This window comes from Pelmatolapia mariae, linkage group LG2 (assembly GCF_036321145.2).
Source record: "Pelmatolapia mariae isolate MD_Pm_ZW linkage group LG2, Pm_UMD_F_2, whole genome shotgun sequence".
NCBI lineage: Eukaryota > Metazoa > Chordata > Actinopteri > Cichliformes > Cichlidae > Pelmatolapia > Pelmatolapia mariae.
Genome location: NC_086228.1, coordinates 7,486,408 through 7,498,281, shown reverse-complemented (window position 1 = coordinate 7,498,281; position 11,874 = coordinate 7,486,408). Strand labels below are relative to the sequence as shown.

The window sequence follows — 11,874 nt, the reverse complement described above, 5'->3', positions numbered from 1 at the left end:
GAAATGGTGCCATCAGAGTTTATCAGATCACCACTAGTCTTGTGGGTCACTGCAACATCTTTTTTTTCCCTTTTCACCCATTCTGTTGTAGATTTGCTGCCAAGCTTGGGATCATTGTCCTATTTATGATCCAATTATAGCCAAGCTTTAATCAATGAGAATCAATTGATTGCAAAGGTGCCCAGGTCATTATCCCTCCACCACCGTGTTTGACAGCTGGTATGAATGTTAATGCTGATATGCTGTGTTTGGTTTCTTTCAAACATCTCCACTTTGGTCTCATCTGGTCAAATGACATAGTCTCAGAAGTCTTGTGGTTTGTTCAGAGGCAACTTTGCAACAAGCTGTACGTGTTCATGCTGTTTTTAATTGTGTTGAGCATTGGACAGTCTAACCTGAATGTCTGCTGAGACATCCACTCCTGGGAAGATTGTGGCTTTGAATGCTAGACCAGCAAATTTCTGCTTTTATAGTGTTAATTAATTCCTATGGAAGCAGGAAGTATGTAGTTTTTTTTTTTTTAAATAGGACTCTATGAAGAACTTCTACACATTGATGTACATGGATATCAGAAGTTTTTATTACCTAATGAGTCTGAATTGACATTGGCTTTAAAAATCCAACATCAGAGTCTATTTATTGCTTTAAAATGTATTGTGCAATTTATTTAGTTTGAAATAAAGGGTGAAAAAAAACCACACTGATGATGCAGAAGTCTCAAAAACTCATGTATCAAATATAACAAACTTAAATCTTTTCTGTAAATTCTTACACAAGCATATTTGGTGATTAAATGCAAAAAATTATGATTAGATGCAGCTCATATGAACCTGCATTTCAACTACCGTTTTGTGTAGAAAAAGCTATACTGACAGGCAAAATCTTTATTTTGTCTGCACGATTTAAATGTAGAATCATTAGAACATCTCAGAGCCGTACAAAGCTCAATGTTTTCAAGTGTAATAAGATAGAGACATATAGAAAATCTGCACACGTAATTAAGTAATTAAATAGCTACTCAATTAACTGGTTCAGCTCTAATTTTAAAGAACATATATTGGGTAGTGCAAACATGACAATTTATCTATTCTTGGCGAACCAGAAAAGATTTCAGAACAGATACGTCAAATACATTTATTTCCACGATGACAATCTCAGGCATTGGGATATACCATGTAAAACAGTGATCAAGATCATTGCAAATGAATGTGTTTATTTATAGTTCAGTGCATTTAGTCTTTGAGTTCTTCTCCACCTGGGCCAAATGTTATCGTGGCCAGTTTGGTATATGTCTCATAGTGCCTGGATCCCAGGTAGGTGCCGAAGAAGGCTTGGAGGACTAAAACTGCCCTCATCCTCCTCAAGACCGGTCTGGAGATTTCCACACAGTAGCGGATCAGATTGCCCTTCTCTGGCATCGGAGCTGTGCTGTACCTGGAAGCAAGGCCAATATTCATAGGTAACGCCAGGAGGATGGGGTACACCCCACCACCGATCACACCAACAAGTGCACCTCGTATTATGGAGCACATGGGACAGTTGAGGTCACCGGACAGGAGCGGGTTGGACACGGTTGCGCTGTACAGGGCGCATGTTGTCAGGAAGGGCAGCACGGCCATGGGCAGGCTAGAGGTGATGGGCGCCTGTCTGACGTTCAGAGCTCTGCGATACAAGCTGTTGGATATGAGTCCCGCAAGTCCGGCGTTTCCCCCCAGATACAAGGGTCCGTAGCTGAAGACTTTCTGATCAATGTCAGGCAACCTCTCGAAGTTCTGCAACAGCATTTCAGCAATCACCGCTTTTGTCAGCCCATTTCCAGAGGTGCTCTTCTTCTGAGGATTTTCCGACATGTTCACAGCGTTTTGGAATCAAGCCGGTTTGCAGCCAGAAAACCTTTGGATAATTCAGATGTTCACTGTAAGCAAGGTGCTTTCAGGAAACAAGACAGGGCGCAGACATGTCTTACCCACAATTCAAAGCGCCGATGTGAGTATTTGTGCCCTGAACGCAACCTACCAGGCAGGGTTGAGCCTAGGACAAAAACAATGAGCTTGGATTTCAACATATAAACGATAACGTTCAGTGTATTCAATCGGATGTTTTTGTCCCAGAACCCTTTTAAAATATTCCTGTCATATGGAGAAAGTATTTTCCCATAACACACACAAGAGTAATACTGCTCATTTCCACTCAGAGTGCGGAGAGGAGCGAAGAGGATCTATTTATTATATTTGAAAAAGCACAAAAACAATAATAAAACAGAGTGGTAACACTTAAGTTCAGCATAAAAACAGGAATAAAAAAAGTATATATGGGTATAAAACATTTGAAAGATGCTGTGTTTTTTCCTACTGCAATGTCAAAATAAAATTATTTTCAAGTAAGTAAGGCAAGATACTAAAACACCCTGAAATAGCTGTTTATTATTTAACATTGGATTCTTTAAGTAATACAATTATTATGATCATAAAAAATGTTTTGTTTAGTTCAGGAAAACTAATTCGTTGTGGGCTGTCTGAACGACTCAGCGTAGAACAACAAGTCCCAGAAGGCATTGCGATAGGCGTTCTTATTGTGCATTGCGTCATGGAATGTGTTTTAGAAAGTTCCATCGGATTCTGCGGAAGGTCGCCATTTTTGAAGACGGCTGGACGGTCCGTTTTTCCGCTTTCTTTGTTCGTATATTTCCACACAGCCGCAAAAGTGTTGGCTTTCTAACTTGTAACTGTGAAATAAAGGTAAGACGAATTCCCCTGTCTCTGAAAATTACTAATTTGGTCAGCTTTTTTTCAGTCATTGGGCATCTTTACTGCTGGCGTTTGCTCGTGAGCTTCAAGAGTCGACGCCTTGCTAACATGGTAGTTGCGTGTCTGATTATTAACTTCCACCTCCTCGGAAATATTATAACTGGCTGAATAGAATATGATGCGCTGCTTTCTACAATGTTAGTCATTCTTAAGTACGATCAGATAGTAATGTAATGTTTATTTCAATGAAATTAGCCTGCTAAAGTACCATTCGCGGTGGTTAAAGTACTCGACGTGTGCATAACAAGCTAACTGCAGCTAACAGCTACCGTGTGCTTTATCCCTACACTGCTAAGCGGTTTTACACAAGCAATAAACAAATGTTTCAGATTGTGTTTGAAAGTTCTTACAGTCCGTGCAAATACAAGCGGAGAACGCAGGTGGTAGATGGACGACGTGGAGCCCTTAAAGGCCCTTTGCGGTTACCGGGTCATTGTGAAAACGTCGACCATACGTCCACGTTAGGCCTCATAACTTGTTTGTCGGGGCTTTGCAGTTGTATTAATGCGTCTTTACCCAGCAAACATAACATATTATGAAATATTTGATATTTTTGATAAATCCTCTTAAACTAGGCTAAATTTAGTTTTCTTATTGTCCATTTACCTGTTTTGTCTTTTACCCCGAACGGCTTGCGTAAAATGTGACTATAATAGTCACAAAGCCCCGGGTCCCATGACCAGGTTGCTAATGTGGCTGTTGTTGTAGGGTGTTGATTTAAGGTTACATGAACAGAACAAAAAGTTTAAATCAGTGCTCACTATAAGCTGAATTCAGAACATATTCACATAATTTTCTAGAAATTAAATTCCTATTAAGGGTCTAAAGTGTTAAATCTATGTTAATGATTTCAGCATTATTTGCTTAGTCATTAGTGCTTGCATTTCAGCTACAATTTAAATTTCTTCATTCACGTGTAATGCAGGATATTGGATCTCTGCCAGTAGGATAAGGGCTCTTTCTAGGAAGCTGTTTATCCTGTAGCTGAGGTCATGTGACCATGGTCCAGTAGGATACAGTTCACTAGATGATAAATAACCAGATTTAACACTTTCTGAAGTTTCAGTAGAATTCAGTTCTACCCAATTGACATGTTTTGTTTATTTCTTTCTTTTTTTTTTTTTTTTTTAAATTATCTTCCCATTATGTGTTCCAGATGCGCCACTCAAAGCGAATGCGCTCCCCTGGCATCTGGCTCGATGAATACAGCTGGGAAGAGAGGATGGAGTGTCGTAAGCGAAAGAGGCGAGATTCACACAGCAGCGAAAGAGAAAATAAATCTCGAAGAACTCACCGACACCACAAGACCTACGAGGGGTAAATATCTGTCAGCATTTATAGGATACCTATTCAAATTCTGAGCTTGTGTTTAGGGTTTATGTCAGCTTAATGTGGAACGGTTTGACTATAACATGTCTTGGAGGTCCAATAGTGTTATATTTTTCATTTACTAGTATCCCACATGTTTCAAACAATCATTAAACCCAGTGAAACTGATACTGTTACTCTGCATAACTGCATTTAAATTGGTTTACCTGTCAGTTGTGTCAAACATTAGCAACAAAAGGTGTAGCTAATGTTTGGTATGATAGGTTTAGTTGGGTCAGACACCCAACATGAGTAAAACCTGTAATGCATTACTTCACTTGTGAACAAAGTTCATGTTGGAAAGACTTGTAAAGACAAAATGATCCCCTGCAGAAGGTCATCAGACTGGATGTTATTGTTTTGAGAGACCTCTAGTGGCAGAAGTTATGTTTCGTGGAAAGACTGTTTTTATAATCTGGCATTGCATGATTGCAACAGTTGATAGCAAATTTTTGATATCTTTAAAACATTCAATGGTCTTAAAAAAAAAATTGAACATAGAACCAAATATACAGCTCCTGAACCTGGAAGCTCGATCAGCAGGAATGCCAAAAATACCAGTACATACCTTGGCACAAAAAATGCTAGTTGTTACAGTGTTACACTGGGGAAAAACTGTTAACTGTGCAGATAAACTGTAATTTGAAAAAAATGAATCTACCTTCAACCAGTACTTGATGAGTCAATTTGTGCCGCTTAGAGAAGCACAAAAACACGATATGGGGCAAGTAACCAATAATGGCCTGCTCAGTGTGGCTGATGCAGTATATTTACAAACCATTAAAGGTTTTTCCTGCATTTACAAATAAAAGGGTGTCCATCAGAGATTTTCTCCTTCCACCAATATGATGTATAAATTCACTCTTTTATCAAATGGCTCTAAATAACAGGACTGCTTGACAGTATGTGGACAAATCGTGCTTATGTGTAGTAACCCCTAAAAGCCCACAAATTGGTATTAATCTATAATGGTTTATTTTTTCATAACGGACAAATATATTTTTGTAACGCTGTAAGTCTTCACTGTCTCTGTAACTGCTGGTAGAGAGGAGTAGGTGCTGAGCTGCATGCATACTGAATGCATTGTACACAGGATTTTTATTTTTTTTTTAAACAGCATACGTTAATCAAACTTGAGCCAATTTGAATGAAAGCCTGCAGTGGTGTCTGATTCAATCTAGAGCTGGAAGTAATGGTTTGGCATATTGCGTTAGAAGCCCTGTAAGCTCTTGTTTTGATGAGCATGGGAGTTGGTATTGACTGTGGGTGGAGTACTTGAAGGTGACTTGTTACAGACAGGTTTATTTACTTTTCCCTGCTTGTTCAGCTTGTTGGAATACACTGTGTCCTTTGTCTTGTACAGGCATACTCCATAATACAAATGGATAATGAGCACTTATGTAAACCTTAAACACAATGTTCATTTACTTAATGTGTTCACCAAGGTTGTGTCCGCCAAGGTCATGTTTACTGCGTTTCAACCTTCATGGACAGTGTGTGACACTCTAAATGTGCATGTTAAACTGTCAGTATTCTTTTTTTCTTTTCTTTTTTTTCTTTCAATAACACAAAACTCAAAGTAAAGTGGGTTGGAGACTTTTGTTTTGCCGTTCCCAGCTTTTTGTGAGTATGCATGAGGATTCATAAGGTTACATTAGATGTTTTCCAGATCTACTCTAATTTTAATTCTGTAGAGAGGCAGACTTCATTTGGAAGACACTTGACACCACCAGGGTGCTAAGGCTCTAAAGGTTTCTTGGTCTTTTTTAGATGCTTAGGTGCTAAAATCACATGCTAGGTGGGAGTTTGCTCCAAGTTACTGGGAACGTTCAGCCTTATTGAGGAAATGGCGAGTAAAGTAGTGTATATGCAAGTAAACAATTATGCAAGGAATAAATGGAATTTTCCTAACACTCGATTTTCTATTGGCTCAAATGGTATCATGAAGGTGTTGACTACCAGCTTCCAAGATGCACAGGTGTGGAATCGCAGATTATATTTCGCACCATCAACTATCAATGTCTTGCACTTGAACTCTGCCAATGTGGCTCTCTGTCAAGGTGAATGCTTTATTAAGAGGACGTGCCTTGGGCTGCCAGTGAAAAGCTGTATAAATGTTAAAAATTGCCCAGAAGTGTGGTGTTACATGTTGCTTTGCCAACTTGCAAATGGGGTATTTCTGATGAATCTATGAATAAATTTGCTTTCTTTAGTTGAACCCCTTATTGAACAGGATGCGGGGTGTTTGGTGGCTGTAAACCAGTAGGTTGCTAATTCCAAATGTTACATAAAAGGCTCCTGGATAGAGTGTCAGGCAATAAGCGTATCATTAGCACTCTCACATCCAGTCTTCAGTTTAGAGCTTGATCACAAACAAGGAACTGGACTGTTCTTACCTGAGTCCTTATGCGTGCTTTTCATCTGTTTGTGTTCTCGTTTGTTTGACTGCAGGCACTACCTAGAGACCCGTAATCTGAACCAGAGACTGGACTCTCGAGAAAGGGACCATAGCTGGGGCATGGCCTGTGACGAGGACAGCCATGAAAGCAACTGCAAGGAGAGAGACCGCGATTGGCACCACTACAGCAAGTCCTCTGCACGTAGCGGTCGCAGCAGGCGAAGCAGCCGTAGCCGTAGGCACCGCGATAGAAGGCGCCGGCGGAGCCACTCTCGCCACATGTCCTCTTCGGTACGGGAACCTCCTTCTCCCCTCTACCCCCGCCCCTTCCTATCTATACCACCAAGATGAAAGGATCATTACCACTGGTGTTTAGCCAATGCTTAACACCCATTTCTTTGTCTTTCTGTATCTGTGCGTGTGTCCTACTCCTTACTATTAAGCATGATTTCCAGTAATGAAACGTATGGGGCTTGGGGGGTGGGGCTCGGGAAGTAATGGATTGTGAGTGTAGTTTTGCAAGAGAAAAGTGGACTCATTATTTGTTGCTGTGATCATAGTGGGCAGTCATTTGACGTGATGGTAAATGGTAGAGCTGTATCCGAAGAGTTAAAAAGAGCTACATGTAGAAAGACTGTAATCAAGTTTAGGTTTTTTTTTCTGTACTACTTTGAGAAAGTCTCTCATCTGTAAATCTTGTTGCCATGTTTTTCTTCTGTAACACACACTATGTGGTGGCTGCCGCCCAATTTCTCTGACGGGGCTGAATTTGAATTTGGCTGCTCCGTCCTTCCGTCCATTCGCCTGATGGTGTTACTGAACGGGCTGAATCTATCCACCCCTACAACTCCCCCCCTTGGTCCGGTTGAATGAATGGCGATGTCGCATTGTGGTGGCCTGGTGCTGGCTGGCTGATGGGTTATTGGTGTGATGGCGGATTGCGGCGGTTCCGGTGCAGAGGAGGAGCCATCACCGCAGGAAAAGATCCAGGAGTTTTGAGGATGATGACGAGGGTCACCTCATCTATCACAGTGGAGACATGCTAAGAGCGAGATGTATAGAATTATATACCTTTTCTTTCTACTGTTGTTCACACTTTGTCTCTTTCACTCTCTTGTTGTCTGGTTTTTATTTCCAAACATTAATTTAGAGGCTGAAATATTTCGTCCAGTAGACTTACATTTTTGGTTTAGACATTGATTGTCAGTGTTACATTTACTGCTGAGTTTATTGCCAGTCTTAAGAAGACTTTTACTGTAGTGTAGCTAAACAGAGCAATGTAACATCAGGCAGTGAACCAGCAAAAGGTCAGTTTTCTACTGTCATTGCTAAGTGTCTAACTTCTACTCTTTATTTTCTGTAGATGAGATTGTGTGTACTCTAGGAGAGGGAGCCTTTGGGAGAGTCGCTGAGTGCATTGATCATTCAAAGTAAGTACTATCAGGAAAGTCTAAGGAGCTTGGAAAGAAAAGGAAAAATGTTCCTGTTAATGTAATGTGTTAATTTACTGCTGTATACTTGTAGGATTAAATATAAAGTCTTGTATTTCCTTTTGTTTCAGTGATGGGGCTCGAGTGGCTCTGAAGATCATTAAAAATATAGACCGCTACCGAGAGGCAGCTCTGTCTGAGGTAGAGGTCCTTAAACAGCTGAATTCCCTCGACACTGATAGGCGATAGTAAGTTATTATCACACAGCGATGACAACATACTAAGATTTATATAGCTCTACATGCTGTGTATATTAACATCTTCTCTTCCTTCCTTTCCCATTAAGCGCTTGTGTTCATATGCTGGACTGGTTTGACTTTAATGGTCACATTTGTATTGCTTTTGAGCTGCTTGGGCTCAGCACATACGATTTCCTCAAGGAAAACAACTTCCAGCCTTTCCCCATTGACCACATCAGACACATGGCCTACCAGATTATTCGAGCTGTGCAATGTAAGTAATGAATACTTGCTCTGTTTGTGTGCAGAAAGCTCAGTAAGTTAACATAAAAGATCAGGGTTAAAATTGTTTTGTTTTTTAAAATGTGATTTTATCTTTCAGTTCTGCATAAGAACAAGCTGACGCACACAGACTTGAAGCCTGAGAATATTCTCTTCATAGAGTCAGAATATGATATGGAGTACAATCGTGAAATGGTAAGGTTTTGTTGATATCAAGTACTGGTAAAAGGTGAAATATTGTCTGTGGGAGCAGCTGTGGGAGCTTTACGGTTGTATTTTGTTCTCAGAAAAGAGATGAACGAACTTTGAGGAATCCAGATGTGAAAATTGTTGACTTTGGTAACGCCACATATGACCACGAGCATCATACCTCTGTGGTGTCAACACGTCACTACCGTGCTCCTGAAGTTATTTTAGGTAAGTAGCTGTTTTTAAAGCACCGTGCTGAAGCTTGACAACCCCTGGGGTGGTGACTAAACGATTTTACATGGTGTCCTTCAGATCTAGGGTGGGATCATTCCTGCGATGTCTGGAGTGTAGGCTGCATACTCATTGAGTATTATCTCGGAAGTACTCTTTTCCAGGTAGGTAACAGTACATGGCAGATGCACAATCCTCCTGCCATTTGGCATGCCATTGAACTAATTCAGGTCATATTGTTTCCTCATTCAGACACATGACAGCAAAGAGCATCTTGCTATGATGGAGCGAGTCCTGGGCCCCATCCCTACAAACCTCCTGGAGAAAACAAAGTAAGGGTTGATTGAAAAAGCTGTTTGTGAAAATTGTTTACTTAGAACTAGAATTTATATAAATTTTGATTATGCATGTTTATATACAGAATTGACGATGTGGAATGAATTGACTTTAAAAACAAAAATGTTCTGCAGAAAACGGCGATATGTTCACCGGAACAAGCTGGATTGGGATGCACATAGCTCTGCTGGGAGATATGTCAAGAAACACTGCAAACCCCTCAAGGTAAGAATAACTGATGGAGAGACCGTAAGTCAGAGGTGGAGATGTGTTTTTATCGAAAAATATTAAAATCAACTTTCTCGGTTCTGTCAAATTATCCCGATTGTGCTCTTTAACTTGGAAAATATTGGTTGTTGTAAAGCAATAAGCAATGGCTTTAGTAACAAACCCATAGAAACTGACTAACAGTTGTCATTCTTTTTCTTTTTTTTATATGTCATCAGCATTACATGATGTCAAAGCGCGAAGACCACCAGCAGCTTTTTGACCTGATAGAGAAGATGATGGAGTATGACCCAGCTAAGCGCCTCAGTCTTGAGCAAGCCCTCCGACACCCCTTCTTTGCATGCTACCACAAGAGCAGGGGCAGAAGCAGTAGCAGTAATAATAGCAACAGCAGCAAAAAAGACAGCTCCTGAACCTGAATCTGGCATGTACCCTCAGTTAGAGCCTAGCTGTCTCAGGCCAGTCTCTACTTCCTGCCTCTCTGGGAGAGGTGTAGATAAGCTGACTGTATCAGTCCACTGCCCCGCTACACTGTGTCCTGCCCTGAAAACTGTTTCGTCTTATTTGTTAACCAATTATGTTCATATAGTTGACATTTGTGATGTAATGAACCCACCATAGTTGATATCTATTTATTTGCTGATGTAATTTAAATTGTATTTTCTGAACATGTACTGCAAGAACTTTTTTTTTTTTTTTTTGTGAAGTCCAGATTTTTCAGTGTTCTCTCTTTGCAATGGGATATAGGTCATTGGTGAATGAACAGATTGAGAATCTCTTAATCATTCAGTGTCTTGAGTAATTTATTTAGGGTTGATGTTTAATAAAATAAAACACACACACAAACTATTGGGGCAGAAAATCCTTGTACATAGTACTAAGCTTGTTTTTTGTTTTGTTTTTTGTAGTTTTTGTTTCGTTTTTTCCCACTGAATGGTTATGTAAATTTTTGTGAAATACATTTTCAATAAACAACAGATCACAAAGTATTGAGTTTAAATCGATTTTGTACATGGGTTGCAGTAGTTGCATTTGTCCTCATGATGGCGCCAAACAGCTAAATTACTGAAAAAATTAAACCGTCTGAGGCCATTATTACTAAAGCCCGTTGTGGCAGCTTGAGCTGAACCAGAGCCTCGTGTCCATCTTAGTCCGATGTCCTACTAATAAAAGGGGGGATATTAAGTGAAGATTATTCTAAGATTTCACCCTGTCTGTGTGATCTAACCCTGATCACTGTCTTACTGTCAGACTCTGTGGATCAACTTACATCTCAAACTAGTTAAAAAGCCTTTCTAAAGCAATGGTTTTGTCCTCTAAGATTAAAGGAGAGTAACTGGTTCGGCACTAAAGACTGTGCAGATTCTTTTTCTCCTTTGTAAATGATCCTGTTTTGTAGAGATGGACAAAAACAAGCCTTCAGCGTCCAAATATATCCTGAACATCCTCTGCTGCCGCTCTCATTTAAATAAAATGGACTTCAATGGCTTGGAAGAGTTTACTACTATAATATATTCTTCATTTTTATTTATTTAAGTCACAGGAACCAACCCGGAATTTTCTGACTGATCTCAGTTGTTCCAGCCAAATCTGTTTCATTTACAGCTGTCAATCTAAAGCCTCCCACGTGGTCTTCAGGGCGGGCACATCTCGACTAGTTGAATGTGCAACTTTTAGGTGGGCAGTTGCACTTGCACGTGCATGTAGGATACTCAACAGAAAACAACGTCCTGGAAGTCTGGAGGCGCGTCTTCTGCGGCATCCAGATTACTCCCATCTGGTGCAAACCCGGTGCGCGCCGCTGCTGCGTCTTATTCCAGGACTAATTTCAGTCAGCGCTTTGAACCCCGAGCGCACTGCGCTGTGGCGGAGTGTAAGTGAGTGCGTTTAGTTCGCTCTGGGAGCCTGAATACGGTTTATACTTTAACAACGCCAAACACAACAAAGTATTTTGGCCATTTCTGTTCAGCAAGAGGACTTAGAAGTAGGATCGCACCATGGATACGGTCGGCGACTCTATCGGAGAAAGTAAGCCGGTGTGCCAGTGTACCCCCAAGTCCCGGAGCCAGCGATGGGTGCCAGGTTTCCCCATCGCTCTGTGCTTGCTGATGTCGATGAGCTCCATCACCGTGTGTCTTCTGATGAGCTTGAAGACCTATCAGCTGGAGAACCGACTGCAGATGGAGTTGGACAAGGCGTCTATCTTCCAACACCCGAACAGGGCGTTCGTAAACGAGGATGGGACCCTACTGTCAGAGTTGAGCACCCCAATAGGAAAGCTCGTGGAAGAGGTACATGTCTGTTGTGGATACGCAGTGATTGTCGTTGATAAATACATGTGCTATGCGTGTGGATGTCTGCTCCCC

At 40.8% G+C, this 11,874-nt stretch overlaps 3 protein-coding genes across 3 annotated transcripts in view; 2 read left to right on the top strand and 1 right to left on the bottom strand.

The window, feature by feature from the left end:
• Window positions 1-771: 771 nt before the first annotated feature.
• Window positions 772-1,979, bottom strand: tmem126a (transmembrane protein 126A). Its single transcript, XM_063484664.1, has one exon. It carries the CDS (start codon window positions 1,848-1,850, stop codon window positions 1,233-1,235), a length of 618 nt encoding a protein of 205 aa, XP_063340734.1. The 5' UTR covers window positions 1,851-1,979; the 3' UTR covers window positions 772-1,232.
• Window positions 1,980-2,606: 627 nt separating this feature from the next.
• On the top strand, window positions 2,607-10,495 carry clk4a (CDC-like kinase 4a). The gene is made up of 13 exons (XM_063492313.1): window positions 2,607-2,738; window positions 3,964-4,124; window positions 6,627-6,864; window positions 7,532-7,628; window positions 7,937-8,003; window positions 8,135-8,251; window positions 8,350-8,516; window positions 8,625-8,719; window positions 8,812-8,941; window positions 9,026-9,108; window positions 9,197-9,276; window positions 9,415-9,505; window positions 9,727-10,495. Exons 2-13 carry the CDS (start codon window positions 3,964-3,966, stop codon window positions 9,919-9,921), a joined length of 1,521 nt encoding a protein of 506 aa, XP_063348383.1. The 5' UTR covers window positions 2,607-2,738; the 3' UTR covers window positions 9,922-10,495.
• Window positions 10,496-11,204: 709 nt separating this feature from the next.
• col23a1a (collagen type XXIII alpha 1 chain a) overlaps window positions 11,205-11,874 on the top strand; it is a 129,841-nt gene continuing 129,171 nt past the window's right edge. Inside the window, exon 1 of the mRNA XM_063492300.1 lies at window positions 11,205-11,799. Within this exon, the coding sequence (XP_063348370.1) occupies window positions 11,506-11,799 (294 nt within the window). The 5' untranslated portion in view covers window positions 11,205-11,505. The remainder of the gene's footprint in view (window positions 11,800-11,874) is intronic.